A 17,274-nucleotide genomic window follows, 5' to 3' on the forward strand; every position below is an offset into this window, starting at 1 on the left:
ACACAGGCTGACCGATTTCTCCTGGTGTTCAGAGTCTGTTTTTGTCTAGCACCATTTGAAATCGGTTATGATGTAGGGGGAAAAGCAGCAGCCTCGAAGCCTCATTTCAAGTCTGCTCAGCAACCCCCTGTGGTTTCCTGGAAGATGGATGGGCAGAGAGTGGGGAAGGAAGATCACACTTTTTCCTGCTAACTTCTTTAACTGCATTTATGATACGTTATTGAAGAGGTAAGAGATAATTCAATGGATTTTTAAAAACAAATCACTAGAATTTGTCTGTCTTCAGTTGCGTGTTGCTGAAATGTGGCGGTGCTGTAAATTCTGATTGGTTGCTGTTGAGTTATCTTTCTGTTAAGAAGAGTTTGTTCATGCATCCTGACCTTAATAAATGTTTTGCTGAATTAAACATATGTCTTTTGTTTTTCATCTGTTATTTTCCACTCGTAATTCTATGCTAATGAGAAGTGGGGTCTTGAAAAGTTAATTTGCTATGCAGATCTTACCTGCTTCATAAAGAATTTGAGGTTGGTTACAGCAGACAGACGTTAAAAACGAAGCCCATTAAGACAAGAATGAAATTCTATGAGCCAAGAAATAAAAGGAGAGAACAGATTACAGAAGAGAGAAAGGTTGAAGACCTGGGCCGAGGGATGCTCCTTATTGAAAGGGAAAACCGATGTCAGTTAAAACGGGCTGCAGCCCTGGCCCCTCCGCAGTCGGTGTTCCTTGGAGAAACTTTTGCTTAACTGAACATACTGTCATGTGGCCCTTAAAGGGAGCAACCCGAGGATTTCACTTGCGTTAAGAGATGCAGTTCTACTTTTGGCTCTTAGTTTCTATCAACCTTGAAGACAGGGTGAACCCGTTCTGTAAAGGTTCACAGAGATTAGCCAGACTGGACGTCACAGGGGATTGGACTTGGGGAATCTTCAGGGAGGGCGGCTGTGGCCCCTGACGGAGCTTTTAGCACAGGAGATGCGTGGCCAACCGTGAACTACCTGCAGTGCTTTGATTTCACTCCTGTGGTTCGCAATAAGCGGTGGCCACTCAACCACCTGGGAAGCTTTTCTAAGTCCGCATCCTGCCAGTCTTCCCCCAGATGCGGCCCTGCCCAGTGGGGTGGGGTGGGGGGGCGGGTGAAGCATCTGCTGGGAAAACTTCCCAGTGAGTGAGATGAGCCCCCTCTCTGTGGCTGCTGTGCTATTTCAGGCTGTTGACCGAAGAATCCATCTTCTCATCCCCAGGATGTGATGGTGGGAATAGTTAAGACTCCAAGTTGTTTTATTTACTTCTCTGCTGAGGTAGGTCACAATAGGACCTGTGGGTTGTAACCAACTGAACAATTATTGATTCATCTACTGTGTCCCAAGTTCCAGCCCAGGTATTGCAAATACCAGTTAGACATGGATTCTGCCTGCAGGTGGAGCTGATTCCAGTCCCCAAATGAATAAGTGCTACAAGATCAAATTTAGCATTAAAGCACAAAAACAATGACTTGAGACATCTTTTCCATAAAAGTAGTTTCTGGTGCTCCCACTAAAACGCTTCATTTTAAACAGTCCACATGTCTAGGTCATGAGAAGCAAAATGCAGGCCCTGAGGTACTCAGGTGCCCCTCACACAGGAATATTTGCTTTATTCATTGGAGGCTGACAGCCCTTTCTCTAAAATTGCCATTCCGAGGTTCTTCATAACAAATTGTGAGCAGAATGTTTCTTCTGGAGACATCTTGGATCTGGTTTCGAGGCCATACTTTCAACCTAGACAGAAAATGCGTGGTCAGGCCTGGGTCCCGCCTGCCTAAGTTGGCCACATACTCAGCTGTAAATGTGTAGTGGAGAGGGAATGGCAGACTGAGAGCGCTCACGAGCCTCACGCAAGTTGTACTAGCAAATAATTCCCATCTGTGGACGTCAGTGTTGAGGAGTTCCTAATAAATAGACAAGTCAAATCTTTGACCAATTTAGGTGAAACAGAATGCGTTGTCTTAAACTTGGTAATTCTTCAAGTAAGGTGTTGGCCCACGCCTGCATTTTGAGAAGCTGGTGTATAGTTTCAGGGGGTTCCTAGCAGACAACTGTGTCCTTATTTTGAGGCAGCTTAAGACTTCCTTGACACAAGAAAAGTTATAAAGCACTAGTGTTCCACCCTACCCTCTGATTAGATTCACTCAAGGAGCCTTTAAATTAGTGATTCTTAGGAATCCCAGCCCTATAAATTCTGGTTTAACTGTTGTAGGAACAGGGTCTGGACATTACTTGTTGGTTTTAAAGTTTCCCCAGGTGATTCTAACGTGCAGCCAGGGTTGAGAGCCGCTCCTCTGTGGACTGGTTTCTAGGAGGCGTTACTACTCCAGGTGTGGTCTGAGGACCCCTAGCATCGGTGTATTAGTTTCCTGTGGCTGCTGTAACAAATGACAACAGACTTGGCATCTGTCTTAGTCTCTTTGGGTGCTGTATCAAATACTGCAGACTAGTCAGCTTACAAACAATGGACATTTATTTCTCTCAGTTCTGGAGGCTGGAAGTCCAAGGTCAAGGGGCTGGCGGACTCGCTGTCTGGTGAGAGCCAGCTTTCTGGTTCACAGACGTGCCTTCTAGCTGTAACTTCATTCGGCACAAGGAGGTGAGGGACTTTCGTGGGTCTATTTTATAAGGACACTGATCCCATTCATGAAGGCTCCGTGCTCCAGACCTCATCAATTCCCTGTGGCCCCACCCCCTGTCATCCTGGGGGATAGGATTTCAACACAGGAATTTGAGGGGACACAAACATTCACACCATAACAGTGTTTCAAAACAACACACACTTATTCTCATAGTTCTGGAGGTCAGAAGTCCAAACTCAGTTCCACTGGGCTGAAATCAAGGTATTGGGCTCCCCCCAGAGGTCACTAGGAGAGAATCAGTTTCCTTGCCTTTTCCAGCTTCCAGAGCTGCATTCTTTGGCTTGTGGCCCCTTCCTCCATCCTCAAAGCCAGCAGCGTAGCATTTTGCTTTAGCAGTCACATTGCCTTCTGCTGTGGTCACATCTCCCTCTGCCTTCGTCTTATAAGGATACCTGTGATTACATTAGGACCCTACCTGGATAATGCAGAATAATCTCCCAATCTAAGATCTCACCTGTAAAAGACCTTCTGCCATATAAGGTAACATTCACAGGTTCCACGTATCAGGACTGGGATATCTGGAGGCCACGATACAGCCTACCACAAACAGCAGTATGTGGAACTAGAAATGCAGACCCTCGGGCCCCACCTGAGACCTGCTGAATCAGAATCTGCATTTTAACAAGATCAGCAAGTGATTCACCTGCACGCCAAAATGTGAGAAGCATGGTTCTATTGTATCCGACCCAATGAATTCTCCAATAATTGAGTCCCACGTCAAATACAAACTGAAGGAGTGTTTTCTTTAGGAGCCTTTTCAGGTGGCGGTGGGTGATCAGATGACTGATGCTTTTCCCAAACAGCATAAATAAGTGATCATCTATTTTTTTTTATATAATTTTATTTATTTTTTCCCCCAAAGCCCCAGTAGATAGTTGTATGTCATAGCTGCACATCCTTCTAGTTGCTGTATGTGGGACACGGCCTCAGCATGGCCGGAGAAGCAGTGAGTGGGTACGCGCCCGGGATCCGAACCCGGGCCGCCAGCAGCGGAGCACCCGCACTTAACCGCTAAGCCATGGGGCCGGCCCCATAAGTGATCATCTAAATGACAGCAGTCTCCAGAATTCTCAGTGAAGCCACAAGACCTAAGCACCAGGATGTCAGAGCTCTTGTTTCTGATAGTTCAGCACAAGGCTTGCCACTGGGACATACAATAGTTCAATTTTTTTAAAAGCTACATAAGGAAGGTAAATTATATAAACATAAGCGTGTTCTGCTGCTAACATCAGTTTTACTCCCCCTATACAGGTTTTCTTGGGCGAGCAAGTCAGGATCGGGGTGGGTAACTTCCTCCATGTTGTCTACTGTGGCAATTTGTTCACCTTCTGCTCGTGTGTAAGGGAGAGGGAAGGAAAACTAGTTTATTGACCACAGACCCCAGTGTTATGCTTCTCCCATATTTAAGCAACAAGGGACAGAGTTTAGCCCTTTTTAAAATGTTAACATCACAGAAGGAAAGCAGAAAAGAGCTAGTTAATACTAGATCCAAAATGAAATTCACATTGGCTTCTGGGAGTCAGAGCAATGACTGAAACCTCTGCATGACCAAGGGAGAGACTGTCAAATGCCCGAACAGTCCACAGGAGGGCAGCAGTGCTACGATTTACAAAGCCTGACCATGTTAGTGTAACCTTTGCTGGATGAGCCTGGAAATGATAAAAGCAATGCAGCAAGCAGGCAAAGTTTTTAAATATGCAAAAAATTCCTTCTTGGTTACAATGTTAGCTGTCAGGCACCTCTAAGTTTTAGAATATCAGTTGCCTATTTTCCTTAAACCCAGAATCTACTTTAACAATGCAGATTGAAACTCCTGCCTATCCCAGGTCTCATCAACGTTCTCACTTTCATTGTTCGTCACTGTAAAAGCTCTCCCTAGATAGTTTATGCCAATTTAAAACTATACTATAGTCTCAAGGCCCAATAAAATTTGATAACATGCTTTATTTATAGTCAACCTAATTTTCATCCAGTGTTATTAGAAAGATTGCTTCTGTTTTTTTTTTAAATGTAAGATTGCCTTGCTTGGTTAGCCAGGCAACAAGACCTTAATTCAGGTCTTAGCTTCTGATTTCTTTAATAGGCTGAATTAGTAAAACTATGATTTTCTTTTGTAAAATAAGCCTTTATTTTCTGTCTGTATCAGTTTATATGTAGAAATGGACTGTGAAGCTTGGGAAACACTAATGCAGAGGTTCTCCACCTTAGCTGCCCATTAGAATCACTTAGGAAACAAAAAACACCTTATACCCAGGCCACATCCCAGATCAGTTACATGAGAAACCTCTGGGAGGTGGGACCCGGGCAGCAGTAAAGCTCCTCGGGTGATTCCAATTGCAGCCATGGTTCAGAAACTGAGGCCTGAGCTCAGAAGTTTAGCAATCTGATTTAATAAAATCTGCAAAGACAGCAAGAATTTATTTTTGCATAAACAAAAATGAATTTTATTGTTAGTGTGGAAATTAAATTTTATACTGTTGGGACTCGGGTTTTTAATTACTTAGCCATACCCATGCATTAAAGTGATGTGGAAGATATGTTGTCTACCAGATACATACATAGAGATACTTAAATGTGGTTAACTCAAGGTTAGGTAATAACAGAGGCTATGAGCGCTGGGCAGAAATCAGGAAAAGCTTCACCGAATGGGCAGTATTCAAGCTGAGCCTTGGAAGACGCCCGGGATCTGGACAGGAGCACAGGCGCTTCAGGCAACAGTGAACTAGGAATACAGCCAAGAGCACAGGGCAGATGGTCTGGCTTGACTGAGAGCAGGTTATTTGAAGAAATGGAGCAGAAAGAGAAGGCTGGGGAAGAAAAGGTGGGATTGAATTGTAGAAAGCCGTCAAGCATCACGCTAAGAGACTTGGACTTCCTGCTGTAGGTGATGTGGTGTCACTGAACGTCTGAGCAGGAGAGGCACCTGCGGGGCTGGGAGTGGAGAAGCCCGGACATGCTTAAGGGTCTGAGATGTGAGGGCAGGAGTGATGATCGTGGGAGTGGAAAGATTAGAGAAGATGGGCCCCAATTAGAAGCATACTCGGACTTGAGATAAAACACACTGGAAATAAACACATCATCACAAATGAAACTTCTTCAAATCTACATTTTATTTTATGCCAGATTTGAAGATCCAATTTTCAAAAAATGAACAATAAAGACCACTATACAGGCACTTCTCATTTCACTCAAATACATTCTTGCAGTTTTAAGAAACTTTTAAATTCAAATATGCTTCTTTCCTTGTCATTGAAACAAACTTTTCTAGAGAAAACTGGTTTCCCTATATATTTAAGTAATTGATAAACTATTTGACAAACAGAACATAATTTATATTTGCACAAATATATCAATCTCACATATATCAAATTGAAAAAACTAAATTTGAAGTGAAACTACTATAGAAGTCAATTTATTATGGTAAGCAAAACAAATCTTTGGTTGAAAAACACTTTAAGCAGGCTTTTAAAAACATAAATAGTACAGCCATCCCTTGCTTCTAAGCAAGTGCTACATTCTTGAAAAGTATGTGAAAATGGGTACAGCAAAACTTCAACTCTATATTTAATTCAGAATTCTGGTTTATTTCTGCCCGAACTCATCTTCCTAAAGTACCTCATCAGAGATTACAAGGGAAGGAGCAATTACAGTGCATTATAAACACGTCTTTATAGAGTAAAACAATATTTACTGTGGTCCACTTGAGTCCCCAATTCATACCCTCCTCAGGCAATGTATCTTTGGCCCATTATGTGCTACTAAATATAAAAGTGCAAAACACCACTTGTAAAAACGTAATTTGAATTAGTGTGGCGGTCCCTCCTTTTCCCACTGGCGTATCTGAGAGAGACCCTGCCTGGTGTGAGGACTCAGAAGAGGGGGATCTAGTCCACCTGAGTATAAAGTGCTACCTGAGCTGTGTTCCCTTTTTTCGTCCCTTCCTACAACCAACAGCAAATACACGAAGTTAAGTTTCCTTTTCTGAAATACATGGCTTTTAGCAGATGAGGTGAGATGCACACAAAACACTAAGATTCTGATACAACTGGAGGTTATCTGACGAATTTATTTCCAGTAAAACTGCCTACCCTTAGATGACATGTTTAAAACAAGACATCATTTTATTCAAGTAGGGACAGAAAACCACCTATAGCCAGAATTTAGAGTGGATTCTAATTCTCTTAAAGATGGAATTCTCCTTAAGAAAACCACAAGGCCACAGTGCTCATGCTGTACCACGGGATGGCGTCTTGTTATGGGGGTTAGAGCTCTCTAACTTTTTACAGAAATAGCAACTGATTCTGAATCCTTACTGATTCCTTAGACTGGTTTATTGATATTAAAAAAGGTGAAGAACAAACGCCATCCATAAACGTTACAGCTTCTTTACATCACCAAGAAGTTACAAATAATTTTTTACAAAGTAGAATTTTACCCTTTTAACTTGAAGAGTATTTTCCAATAGTATTCTTAGTTAAGGAAGTCAAACTTGTTCAAAATCCCAGTTTTCAGTGTTGTTTTTAAATTTTAAGGTCTGAAGGAGTAGACACATATTCGTAAAGACTCTTTACAATAAACAATATATAAACCCCACTTTAGATTTGTTGAAAGAATGAATCAAGAGTTGGCATTAATCTTTGAACAAAAAAGATTTCAAAATCACTTTCTTTATGAATGAAATGTAATTTCATTTTGAAGTATACTTGTCTAAAATGGAGATTTTATTAAAAAACATCATTTCCCCATCTTAATGCTACCAAGGATACTGTTGTGACTTGCCGTATAAATGCCAAGTGTTATTTATGGGAAAACAGGCAAGATGTTCAAATCCAAATTCATTCATGTTTCAAAGGAGCATCAAAGGATGGTGACTACATTCAAACCACATTAAAATGTTGTCATTATTTCTTAACAATTGCATTCATGACAGTGAAAGAAACAACAGAATAACTTTTGTAAATTTTTTTCTTCCAGTTTTATTGATATAATTGACATATATGAGTTTAAGCTGTACAGCATAAAGATTTGATAATATATATTTTGCAAAATGACTACTACAATAAATTTAGTTAACATCCATCACCTCACATAGTTACAAAAAAATTTTTTTTCCTCCTTATGATCAGAACTTTTAAGATCTACTCTCTTAGCAACTTGCCAATATACAATACAGTATTACTAATTATAGTTACCATGCTGTACATTACATCCCAGTACTTGTTTATCTTATAACTGGAAGTGTGCACATTTTGACCAGCCTCACCCAATTCTACCCCCCACCCCCACCGTGCCCCCACCGCCTCTGGCAATCACAAATCTAATTTCTTTTTCTATGAGTTTTAGTTTTTTAAGATTCCATACATAATTGAGATCATACTGTATTTCTCTCTATATATACAACTTATTTCACTTAATATAATGCCCTCAAGGTCCATCCATGTCACAAATAGCAGGACTCCCTTCTTTTTTACAGCTGAATAGTATTCCATTATATATACACACACCATATTGTCCATTCATCCGTCAATGGACACTTAGGTTGTTTCCATGTCTTGGTTATTATATATAATGCTGTAATAAACAAGGAGGTGAAGATATCTCTTTCACATAGTGATTTAGTTTCTTTTGGGTCAAGAACCAGAAGTGGAATTGCTGGATCATATGGTAGTTCTATTTTTCATTTTTTGAGGGACCTCCATACTGTTTTCCATAGTAGCTATATGAATTTACTGTAGATCTTAACATTTTAACAGAATCAAAAGATAAACTGATGCACTGGTTTGTGGAAACCATTTAGAGCGCCTGATTTGCTGGAATGGTTGATTTATTCTGGTAAGTGCTGTATGCAGTGCTAACCTCTGCTTCCCTACAAGGCAAGGTAAAAAGACAGAATCAGAGATAAACATCATTAAGTACAGAAATTCAATTCCAGAAGCCCACTTAGAAAACAGACAATTAAAAAAAACAACCCTGTATTTATAGTATCAAGAGTTCCTGAACCAGGAAATAAATGATTCTTTTAAAGTAATTTCAAATATTCAACTAGTCTCATTCTAGAAACATTTCTTCTATCCCTGTATTACGTTTTTGATTCCCTCCAAAACAAGAACTAGAGCACTCGCATATAAAGTACTTAGTAAATATTTCCTCGTTTTAACTTAGGGCCAGTGGGAAAGACTGGAGAGAAACATATGTTTTCCTAATATCACAATTTTAAGTCCGGCTCTGAGATGAAACTTTTAAAAAGGTAATGATTCCCACAGTGTTCAAGTTCAATAATGCCTCCTTTACCCCTCACTGTCAAGGAAATCCTGTGTTCCAGTAAGAGATTCTCCTAAATAACTAAAGTTTCCATCACACTTTCATTGTCACAATAGATATCCTTCTAAAATCTATTATTCTCGTCCAGTGCTATCCAGAGAAATATAATGTGAATCACATAGGTAATCTTAAATTTTCTATAAGCCACATTTAGAAAAGTAAAAGAACAGGCAAAATTAATTTTAATATACGTCACTTAGCCCAATACAGTCAAAATATTAACATTTTGCCATTTATTTTACATTTTTTCATACTAAGTCTGAAATCTGGAGTGTATTTTATACCTCTATCACATCTTCCATTGCACTAGCCACTTTTGAAGTCCACAGTAGCCACACATTGCTATTGCCTATTAAATTGGAAAATGCAGTTCTAGTCCCTGCCTTACTAAACTGACTCTAATAGACAGACTAAAACTAAATTTGGGCTAGTGATGCTTCCCACAGCAAACACTTCAGGGATTCCTACCAATGTAACAGCTAACTATGTTAATTTCGGATACTTTAATATTTCTCTTTGTGGGGGAGCCCATCAATATGAACCATCACTGTCACAGTACTATACTTGTAATATGGCAGTTTTTACGGACAATTGTGGTGAGTGACTTAATAACTGTCAGTATTTCTGCCTGTCAGTATTTCTCCAAGACCACTATATTCTCCTATTTTTCGAAGTCAATACATTTTTTTTTTCTGTAGTAGTGGCATCCTCTTCTTTAAATAGAAATCCAAGATATGAGAAATTAAGTAAGCATTAATATACATTTAAAGAAATATTTATTTGATGAAACAACAAACCTAGTTGAAGATAATAAAAATCTGAGACTGAATCACTAAGTACTGATATTTTCTATTAACTTCAGCATTCACTGAATTAACTTCAAATGTTGACAGACACCTTGAAGCTCACGACAGTGTGAAAACTACTTTCCTGGCTGGGTTTAGCTTAAAGGAATGCTAGGAGCCCAGGAAGACACACAGGGCTGGGTGGGCCCAGACTGCCCTTCTAGCTGGTATGTTCTGTCTCTCCCTTTCCCCTGTGCTCACAGACACCACTCGGCTTTACCAAGAAATTGCCCTTCCTGTTGCCCTTTGCAGAATCTCTCCCAAACTCTTGGTTGTAACCTCGGGTGGCGCCTCACGTTGTGAGGTGGGATACACATCTCCCTCTCTGCCCAGCTATGTGGACACACATTTTGGCACAAATAGAGAAACATTTCCCATTCATTTCATTCAAAGACAGAAGGTGGTTGGGGTCAAAGGGTTTAAGGCCGTGCAAGTCATAATTTTTCAAAATCTGAGGATTTTTTTTGCTGGTTTCTCTTTCACATATTAAAAATATTCTGGTCAAGGGAAACAGATAAATGCCTTTACAGAATTATTTTCAGGGTGACGTATACATTTACAAAATTAAGTAAAATGTATTTTGGTTTCTGTAAAAGGACACTTTTTCTCCCTGTACTTAACAGATTCTGTGATTATTTCCCCTTGGGCTAAAAAATTTCCTCACTTTTGTATTCACAGCTGCTAGAAGGTAGAGGAAGCTAGATAGTCTGATAAAAGGACGAGGAGGACATTACTCTACTGGAGTGTACAGCAAAGCAAAAGCCATGAGGACACTTCATGTCCTGTTTAGAACAGGAATGGTAGAAGAAAACACCAATCACTGAGCAAAGGCAACAGGACTCTGAGTGTCCTCTGATGTTTCCTGCCCACATATCTTAGCTCAGGTCATTGCTGTCTCAATATTCACTGAATATTCTTCAAAAGAAACGACATCTCTGAAAAGAATCACAACAGGAAGCAGATACCTTTTAACGATAAAAGCAAACCTTTCTCTCATCTCTTCTTCTCAGAGGGAAATAAATTTTACTTCTCTGTGGCTCTCAGCAGTTAGGTACGTGCTGAACGGAGGAAGGGAAAAGGGCTGAATATAATAGTGACATCAAAGCCAAAGGCAGCGAGAGTGGCATAATAAGTGGGGTCAAATCAATGACAGAGGAGAATGGAGGTAAAGCTGATCCCTAGGTTCATAAATTATGACTTTTCTGATTCTCACTTAGGAACTTGAAACAGGAAGTTTGTACAAGAAGCTACTTTAACTTGGAAGTCTTATAGATCACCCAGCAGATGAACAGATTCTGAATTTCTGTGCAATCTGTTTATCTCTGAAACCATTTAGCCTGAAGTGAATAATGTAAACTCTCTCTCTTAGAAAACAGACTGTGTGAGGAGAAGGGGTCCTGGACCCCACCACCTTATTTTGAGGGAACACACGGAGCATATAATTAAGTCCATGTAATATGGTTTCAGAAATCAATTTTATGACATCATACATTCTCAGATGCATCTGGACTTTTGCATTGAGTACAGTTTCTTCCCTGGCACATTTGTTTTCAACCTGAGGAAGATCCCTGTAAAACTTAGTATATGACCTCCCATTTTTCTGGGACAGATCTAAATTTCATAAATGTGCTATCAAAACTAATTACAAAAGATTTATTTATTAATTTTGTTTCAAATTTTTTGAAGAGTTTGTTCAATGCTCAAGAATCTGAGAGTCAAGTAGAAAAATGTTAATTTGATCCTTCAACTTTTTACCCCATGTCATTACACTCCCCACTACCTGAACTGGCCACTACATATATTAAATCCAAAAAACTGTTGTAACATTTATGTAAAGAGATAGCTTAAAAATTACAAAGTTACTGAATTAGTCATTATTAATAGAACATTAAAAACAGGTTTAAGTTATAACAAATAATAAATAACCTTGATGGAAAAAAATAAAATCTATTTAGTCACAGGTAATAAAATACATGAATTATGCAAATAATTCTAAAGAATTTAGTGAACGCTCACTTATCCAGGAATGATTTAACCGGAGTAAAGAAAATCATGCATTTATGGGAAAAAAATCATTACAAATAAGTGAAAACATTAATGTAAACTAAAGGCATCTGTTTTTGGGAATCACACAGTCATGACATGCGAAACAGGACTCAAGCAGTAGCAAAGGACAGGGAAGGGCTGTGGATCCCAAGACTAGAAAGTCTGGTAGAAACATTAGGTAAGAAAAGACACTGGAGGGGAAAAGGAAGGAGTGTGTAGATGGGGCACATTTCAGACCAATTGCAATCCTACTCTATTCTTAGCTGAAAAACAAGAAACAGAAAACTATAGCAGAATACTTCAACCTTGTGGCCATTTTTCATCAAGTAATTTAAACATGTTTAATGATCTTAAAAATGACTACTTATAGGGGGCTGGCCCGGTGGCGCAGTGGTTAAGTGCGCACACTCCGCTGCGGCGGGCCAGGGTTCACAGGTTCGGATCCCAGGCGTGCAACCAATGCACCGCTTGTCAGGCCATGCTGTGGCGGGGTCCCATATAAAGTGGAGGAAGATGGGCACGGATGTTAGCCCAGGGCTAATCTTCCTCAGCAAAAAGAGGAGGAGTGGCATTGGATGTTAGTTCAGGGCTGGTCTTCCTCACCCCCCAAAAAAAAGACTACTTATACTATTTTTGTACTGTGCTATGAAGGATGTAGAAGGGTAATTGTGTTCCCAAATCATCATAAGTACAGTTTACATCAAATCCATTCTGAACCAAGTTTTAACAGCAATTTGGGATTATCTGTGCCTGGTGCCCTGCTTCCAGAGTTACCCCTACAAACAGAGAAGTAACTGCACACATTTTATAGTCTTGTAAAGGAGTTTCTCAGGCAATAGCCAATTTGGGAAGAAGATTATGGACATTAAATAATGCAAAGAATATAACAAAAATCTTGACTTTTTTTAAAGAAAAGCAAAATAAAGCTAAGTATTACCCCATACCCTTTTAAAAATCATACACATAGATGAGGAGTCTTTAAAAAATCCAATTATCTCAAACAGGAGAAAAATTTGCCAATAAACTGGATGCTGTTTCTTCACATTTCAAGAATATGGCACACCAATAGCACTCTACACCCTGGATCCCTAAAGTGAAGTCCAGGCCCAGCAGCAGCGTCACCTGGGAGCTCATTAGAAATGGAATCTCAGGGGGCCGGCCCGTGGCTTAGCGGTTAAGTGTGTGTGCTCCGCTATTGGCGGCCCGGGTTCGGATCCCCAGCGCGCACAGATGCGCCGCTTCTCCGGCCATGCTGGAGCGGCGTCCCACATACAGCAACTAGAAGGATGTGCAACTATGACACACAACTGTCTACTGGGGCTTTGCGCAGAAAAAGGGGGGAAAAAAGGAGGAGGATTGGCAGTAGATGTGAGCTCAGGGCCAGTCTTCCTCAGCAAAAAGAGTAAGATTGGCATGGATGTTAGCTCAGGGCTCATCTTCCTCACAAAAAGAAAAAAAAGAAATGGAATCTCAAATCAATGATGCCACTGAGCCTTTATCTAGGGGAACAATTGTTCAGATAATTGTTCACCTTTAAAGGGTCCTTTAACTGTAGCTAGAGAGAGTTTGCTTAATACTTAATAAGGGACCTTTAAGGATTTTGATGCAGTGATATTTTAAACAAAGAAAGAAAGTGAGGAGCACAAAGCTATTTTGTTTCAGTTTCTTGAGAAGTCATTTCTACACAAACATTTTGGACTTGTAAAAATATTCCACCCATAGTATTTCCTAGACAGACTGCTGTCTATATGTAATTTTAAAAAGACACTACTGATAGAGAAATCAAATATGCATATCATGTGTTCCACAAATATAAGATTTAAGATTCAAATGAAGGCATCATGGGTATTTTAAAATGATAACTAAGTAATATAAAAAAAAGTTTGAGCTCTTTATGAGTGAAGAATGTACTTTTATGGCATAGTCCAAAACCAATGATTAACATCAAAGCAAATTATAGCATAAAACCATAAATACCAAAAGTCTTAAAATTCTTACTTTGATTTCAAAGCTACTTCCAAAGCGACAGGGGAAAAAAAATTCAGGAAAAAAAAATCAGCAATTCCAAAGCACCTAATCTTGGTCTGTGCTCCAGGATTTATTCTTTCATTAAATTGTACATTATCTCATTAAAATTTAAGTTTGCTGTTTAAAAACTCTGTTCTCCTTAGAAGATATGGATTTGTACATTTTTTCTATTCTAAGCCCCTCCCACTTTTTCAATTTTATAAATAAAAAGACAAAGATAATGTGCCTTGCAAATCTTACCCCTCTCAGCAACTTTAAGTTTAACCCCATCAGTTTTACTGCAACCTAGTAATTAAGAGAACATAAGAGGGAAATCAAATAGTGTTGCTTTAATTCTTCCCAGTTTCACATGTATAAATAACTCAATGTGAAAAGAAATCAAATTGTGTATTTGAATGAGACAACTACAGAGCTCCTCACAACTACCTAGGTTACAGAGACAAATGGAACTCGCATTGTGAAAATTCCCGTGAATTCAACTGTCCAAATCTCCACAGTGAATTATTTTAAATTTAATCTTGGCCACTAGTCCAATTCAGGAAATGGGGTATACCTAGGGTAGGGAGGGCCCCATGATGGTCCATGATTCACTGCAGAACTTAAACCTCAAATCCCACAGAAATTTTTTGTACAGTCATAATAGCTGAAGCAACTCGGCACAGGTTACTCTTGTTACAATTATATTAAAAGCAGCTGAAAATATTTTTAGTAAAGAAATACAATTCTAATGGCACACTCATGCAGGCACATTTTTAAAAAAGACGGCATGTGATACAAAGTACAAACAAAAGCTGCACAAACGTATGTCAAGAATGAGAAGAACCAATAAGTTAGAAGAAGCATGCTTTAATTTACCATTTCTTCTTGGTGCGATGATATCTCCACAGGACGAGGCCGACAATTCCTCCAACAGCACCAACTACAAGAAACAAGGAAACAGGTGACATGTGACTGAAAACTAATTACCATGATTGAAAATCTAGTAGAAGAAATAAATGTTGGTTACATTTCAGTGGCCACGAAAGGTTATTTTATTTAAGCACATACACATTTATATTCCATTTGGACTCTCCACTATCTAAATCCACTTCCCCAGAATCACTTAAACAGTCCACAGTAAGTCAGAGAAGAGGCCTTGTTAATTTAGAAAATTACCCAAAGTATATTTGGGAAGTAAACTCATATGACTAATTATTTTGAAAAAACATATTATTTAGGGTTTGTTACTAAGTGGACATATAGAATATAAAAGAATATACAATCACCAAGACGAGGTAGTATATCATAGAAAAGCTCAGGTTTCTAGACCGGTTTACTTAATTTCAAGCTATAAAAACTGTAGAAACGACAAATCATTAAGAAAATAATGTACTTCTTCACAGTAATATTTGAAGTACTATGAAAGACTGGGATACTTACGTACGCAGATAACAATCAGAGCAATGATTCCTCCACCTGAGAAAAAATGAAAACAGTTGGAAGATAATCGAACACATATGGGCCTCCAGGTAGCAGTTGTATTTTCATTCTGGTCACATCAACTAAAAACTACAGCAAAGAAAAGTTTATCAATCTGGTTTTAGGGTGCCTGCTAGTGTATCCAGGTCATTTTGATCACAGAACCCTTCTAATCAGATTCCAGGTCTAGGGTCCAAACTTGTGAAACTCTTCATGGGAACCTCACTTTTCCTTGTTTTGTACTGTAGCTACCACACCAGGTTATTTAGTAAAGGTTATTAGAACAATTAGAATTCACTAGATTGGAGGAAAATTGTTTTAAAAACTAATTGGTTTAGTTCACTATTCATTCTATCATTTCTTATGATTTTCTTAGGAATTTAATTCATATTTTTTCCTCAAAAGTGAGTCTGTGGAATAAGTCATATATAAAGTTCCATTAATCAATCACAAAGATGCTATTTGCAGAGTCTTCACAAACAATACATTATCTTATCATCAACCCATCTTTATTCCCCACTCCAACAAAATAATTAAGACATAGTCCAAGTTACCAAGGAAATTCTGAGAATGTAAATGAAACACCAGGCACATGGATAAAAATTATGCAGAGAAACTTAAACATGTATTTAAGTTAACATGTTCTAACTATCCAGAGAGCAATAAATAATACTACAAAATCTTGATTTGTAGAAATGTCTGTCAGTAGTACCACTCCTAAACTGCCATTATTTTTATCAAATTTCTATAAGTCAAAGTGTAAAATGTCATGTTTAACTCTGCTGTTTTCATTTCAGGAGAAATCATCAAGTGTTTCACACCTTAAGATGGCACTGGAGTTCCTGGCACAATGACAGTTTGACCACAGTCTTCAGAGGGAAAAATATAACAAGTCTAAAGTGCATTTCATAAAAGGAGTAACCTTACTAAGCTCGTCTAATATAAATAAAAGTCATAGAGATTTTTCATCATTTATTGATCAAGAAATCTTTGTATTTCATTTAACTGTCACAACTATACTTCATTATTTTCTTTAACACAAATCGTGTGAACTATGTGAGCCTACACAAAGTGTGCTACACCAGCCGATTATAGAAAAACCTCACCCAACTTATAGTATTTTAAGGCTTGTGTATTAAAGATATGAATACAAAGAAAATTTATCCACAAACTGTCATCCCAAAATAACACTATCACCTGGAAAGCAAGTTATGTTTTATATATTTTAACCTATGTATAACCATAGCATTGAAGAAAGTTACTTCCCCTTGCTAGGAATCCTAACGTGGGGGACCTCTTAAGAAAGGTATGATCTGCATGTGTCTACACATACTACCGATTCCAGGTGTTTCTGCAGTAAAATTGAAATATGATATTTCCATGTAGAACTCTAGGGTCTAATAATGCAGGAATATCAGTAACCAAAATAATACCTAAATGTTCCTTCTTAGGTGGTGGTGATTCATCAGTGGGATGTGCTGGTAAAAAAAAAACAATGGAAATAAGTTAAAAAAAAAAGTAGAAGAAAAAATTATGAAGATTAAATAGTGCTAAATTCATAGGTTTGATTTTTTTGCCTTTGTACTAAAGTCCTTATAACTTCATTTTCCTTATATAAATTACATTAATTCTTCTCATTAAAAGTAGTATCACAAAATATTAAGTTAATATTTATGCTTCATTTTCCTTATATAAATTATATTAATGCTTCCCAAATAAAAGCAGTATCACAAAATATTATAAGTTTATATTTAATGTCATCAGCATTCTTATTCCTGTCCAGTAACATTTCCTGTGACAATTCTGTGGTACAGCAAGCAAATTTATCATTAGTGTACTGTCAAAATTAGCCTATGGATTCAGTGTGATTTTCCTTAAAATAAAAAGATATAGGAGGGCTTAATAAAC

The 17,274-nt window shown here is 38.4% G+C and overlaps 1 protein-coding gene across 7 annotated transcripts in view; it reads right to left on the minus strand.

The window, feature by feature from the left end:
- Positions 1 to 6,967: 6,967 nt before the first annotated feature.
- The window catches only part of LOC106800999 (membrane cofactor protein-like), a 59,021-nt gene continuing 48,714 nt past the window's right edge, over positions 6,968 to 17,274 (minus strand). For 2 of the 7 annotated variants that reach the window (XM_087439721.1, XM_087439737.1), the window contains 4 exons: positions 16,800 to 16,844; positions 15,328 to 15,363; positions 14,764 to 14,827; positions 6,968 to 8,534 (listed from right to left, as the gene is read on the minus strand). In XM_087439721.1, coding sequence (XP_087295847.1) covers positions 8,462 to 8,534; positions 14,764 to 14,827; positions 15,328 to 15,363; positions 16,800 to 16,844 — 218 coding nt within the window. In that variant the 3' untranslated portion in view covers positions 6,968 to 8,461. Of the gene's footprint in view, positions 8,535 to 10,799; positions 10,893 to 14,148; positions 14,194 to 14,763; positions 14,828 to 15,327; positions 15,364 to 16,799; positions 16,845 to 17,274 lie in introns of all 7 variants that reach the window. The other 5 variants (XM_087439728.1, XM_087439742.1, XM_087439760.1 and 2 more) reach the window with 5 other exon arrangements.

Source organism: Ceratotherium simum, chromosome 2, assembly GCF_057802395.1.
Source record: "Ceratotherium simum simum isolate JZ-2026a chromosome 2, ASM5780239v1, whole genome shotgun sequence".
NCBI lineage: Eukaryota > Metazoa > Chordata > Mammalia > Perissodactyla > Rhinocerotidae > Ceratotherium > Ceratotherium simum.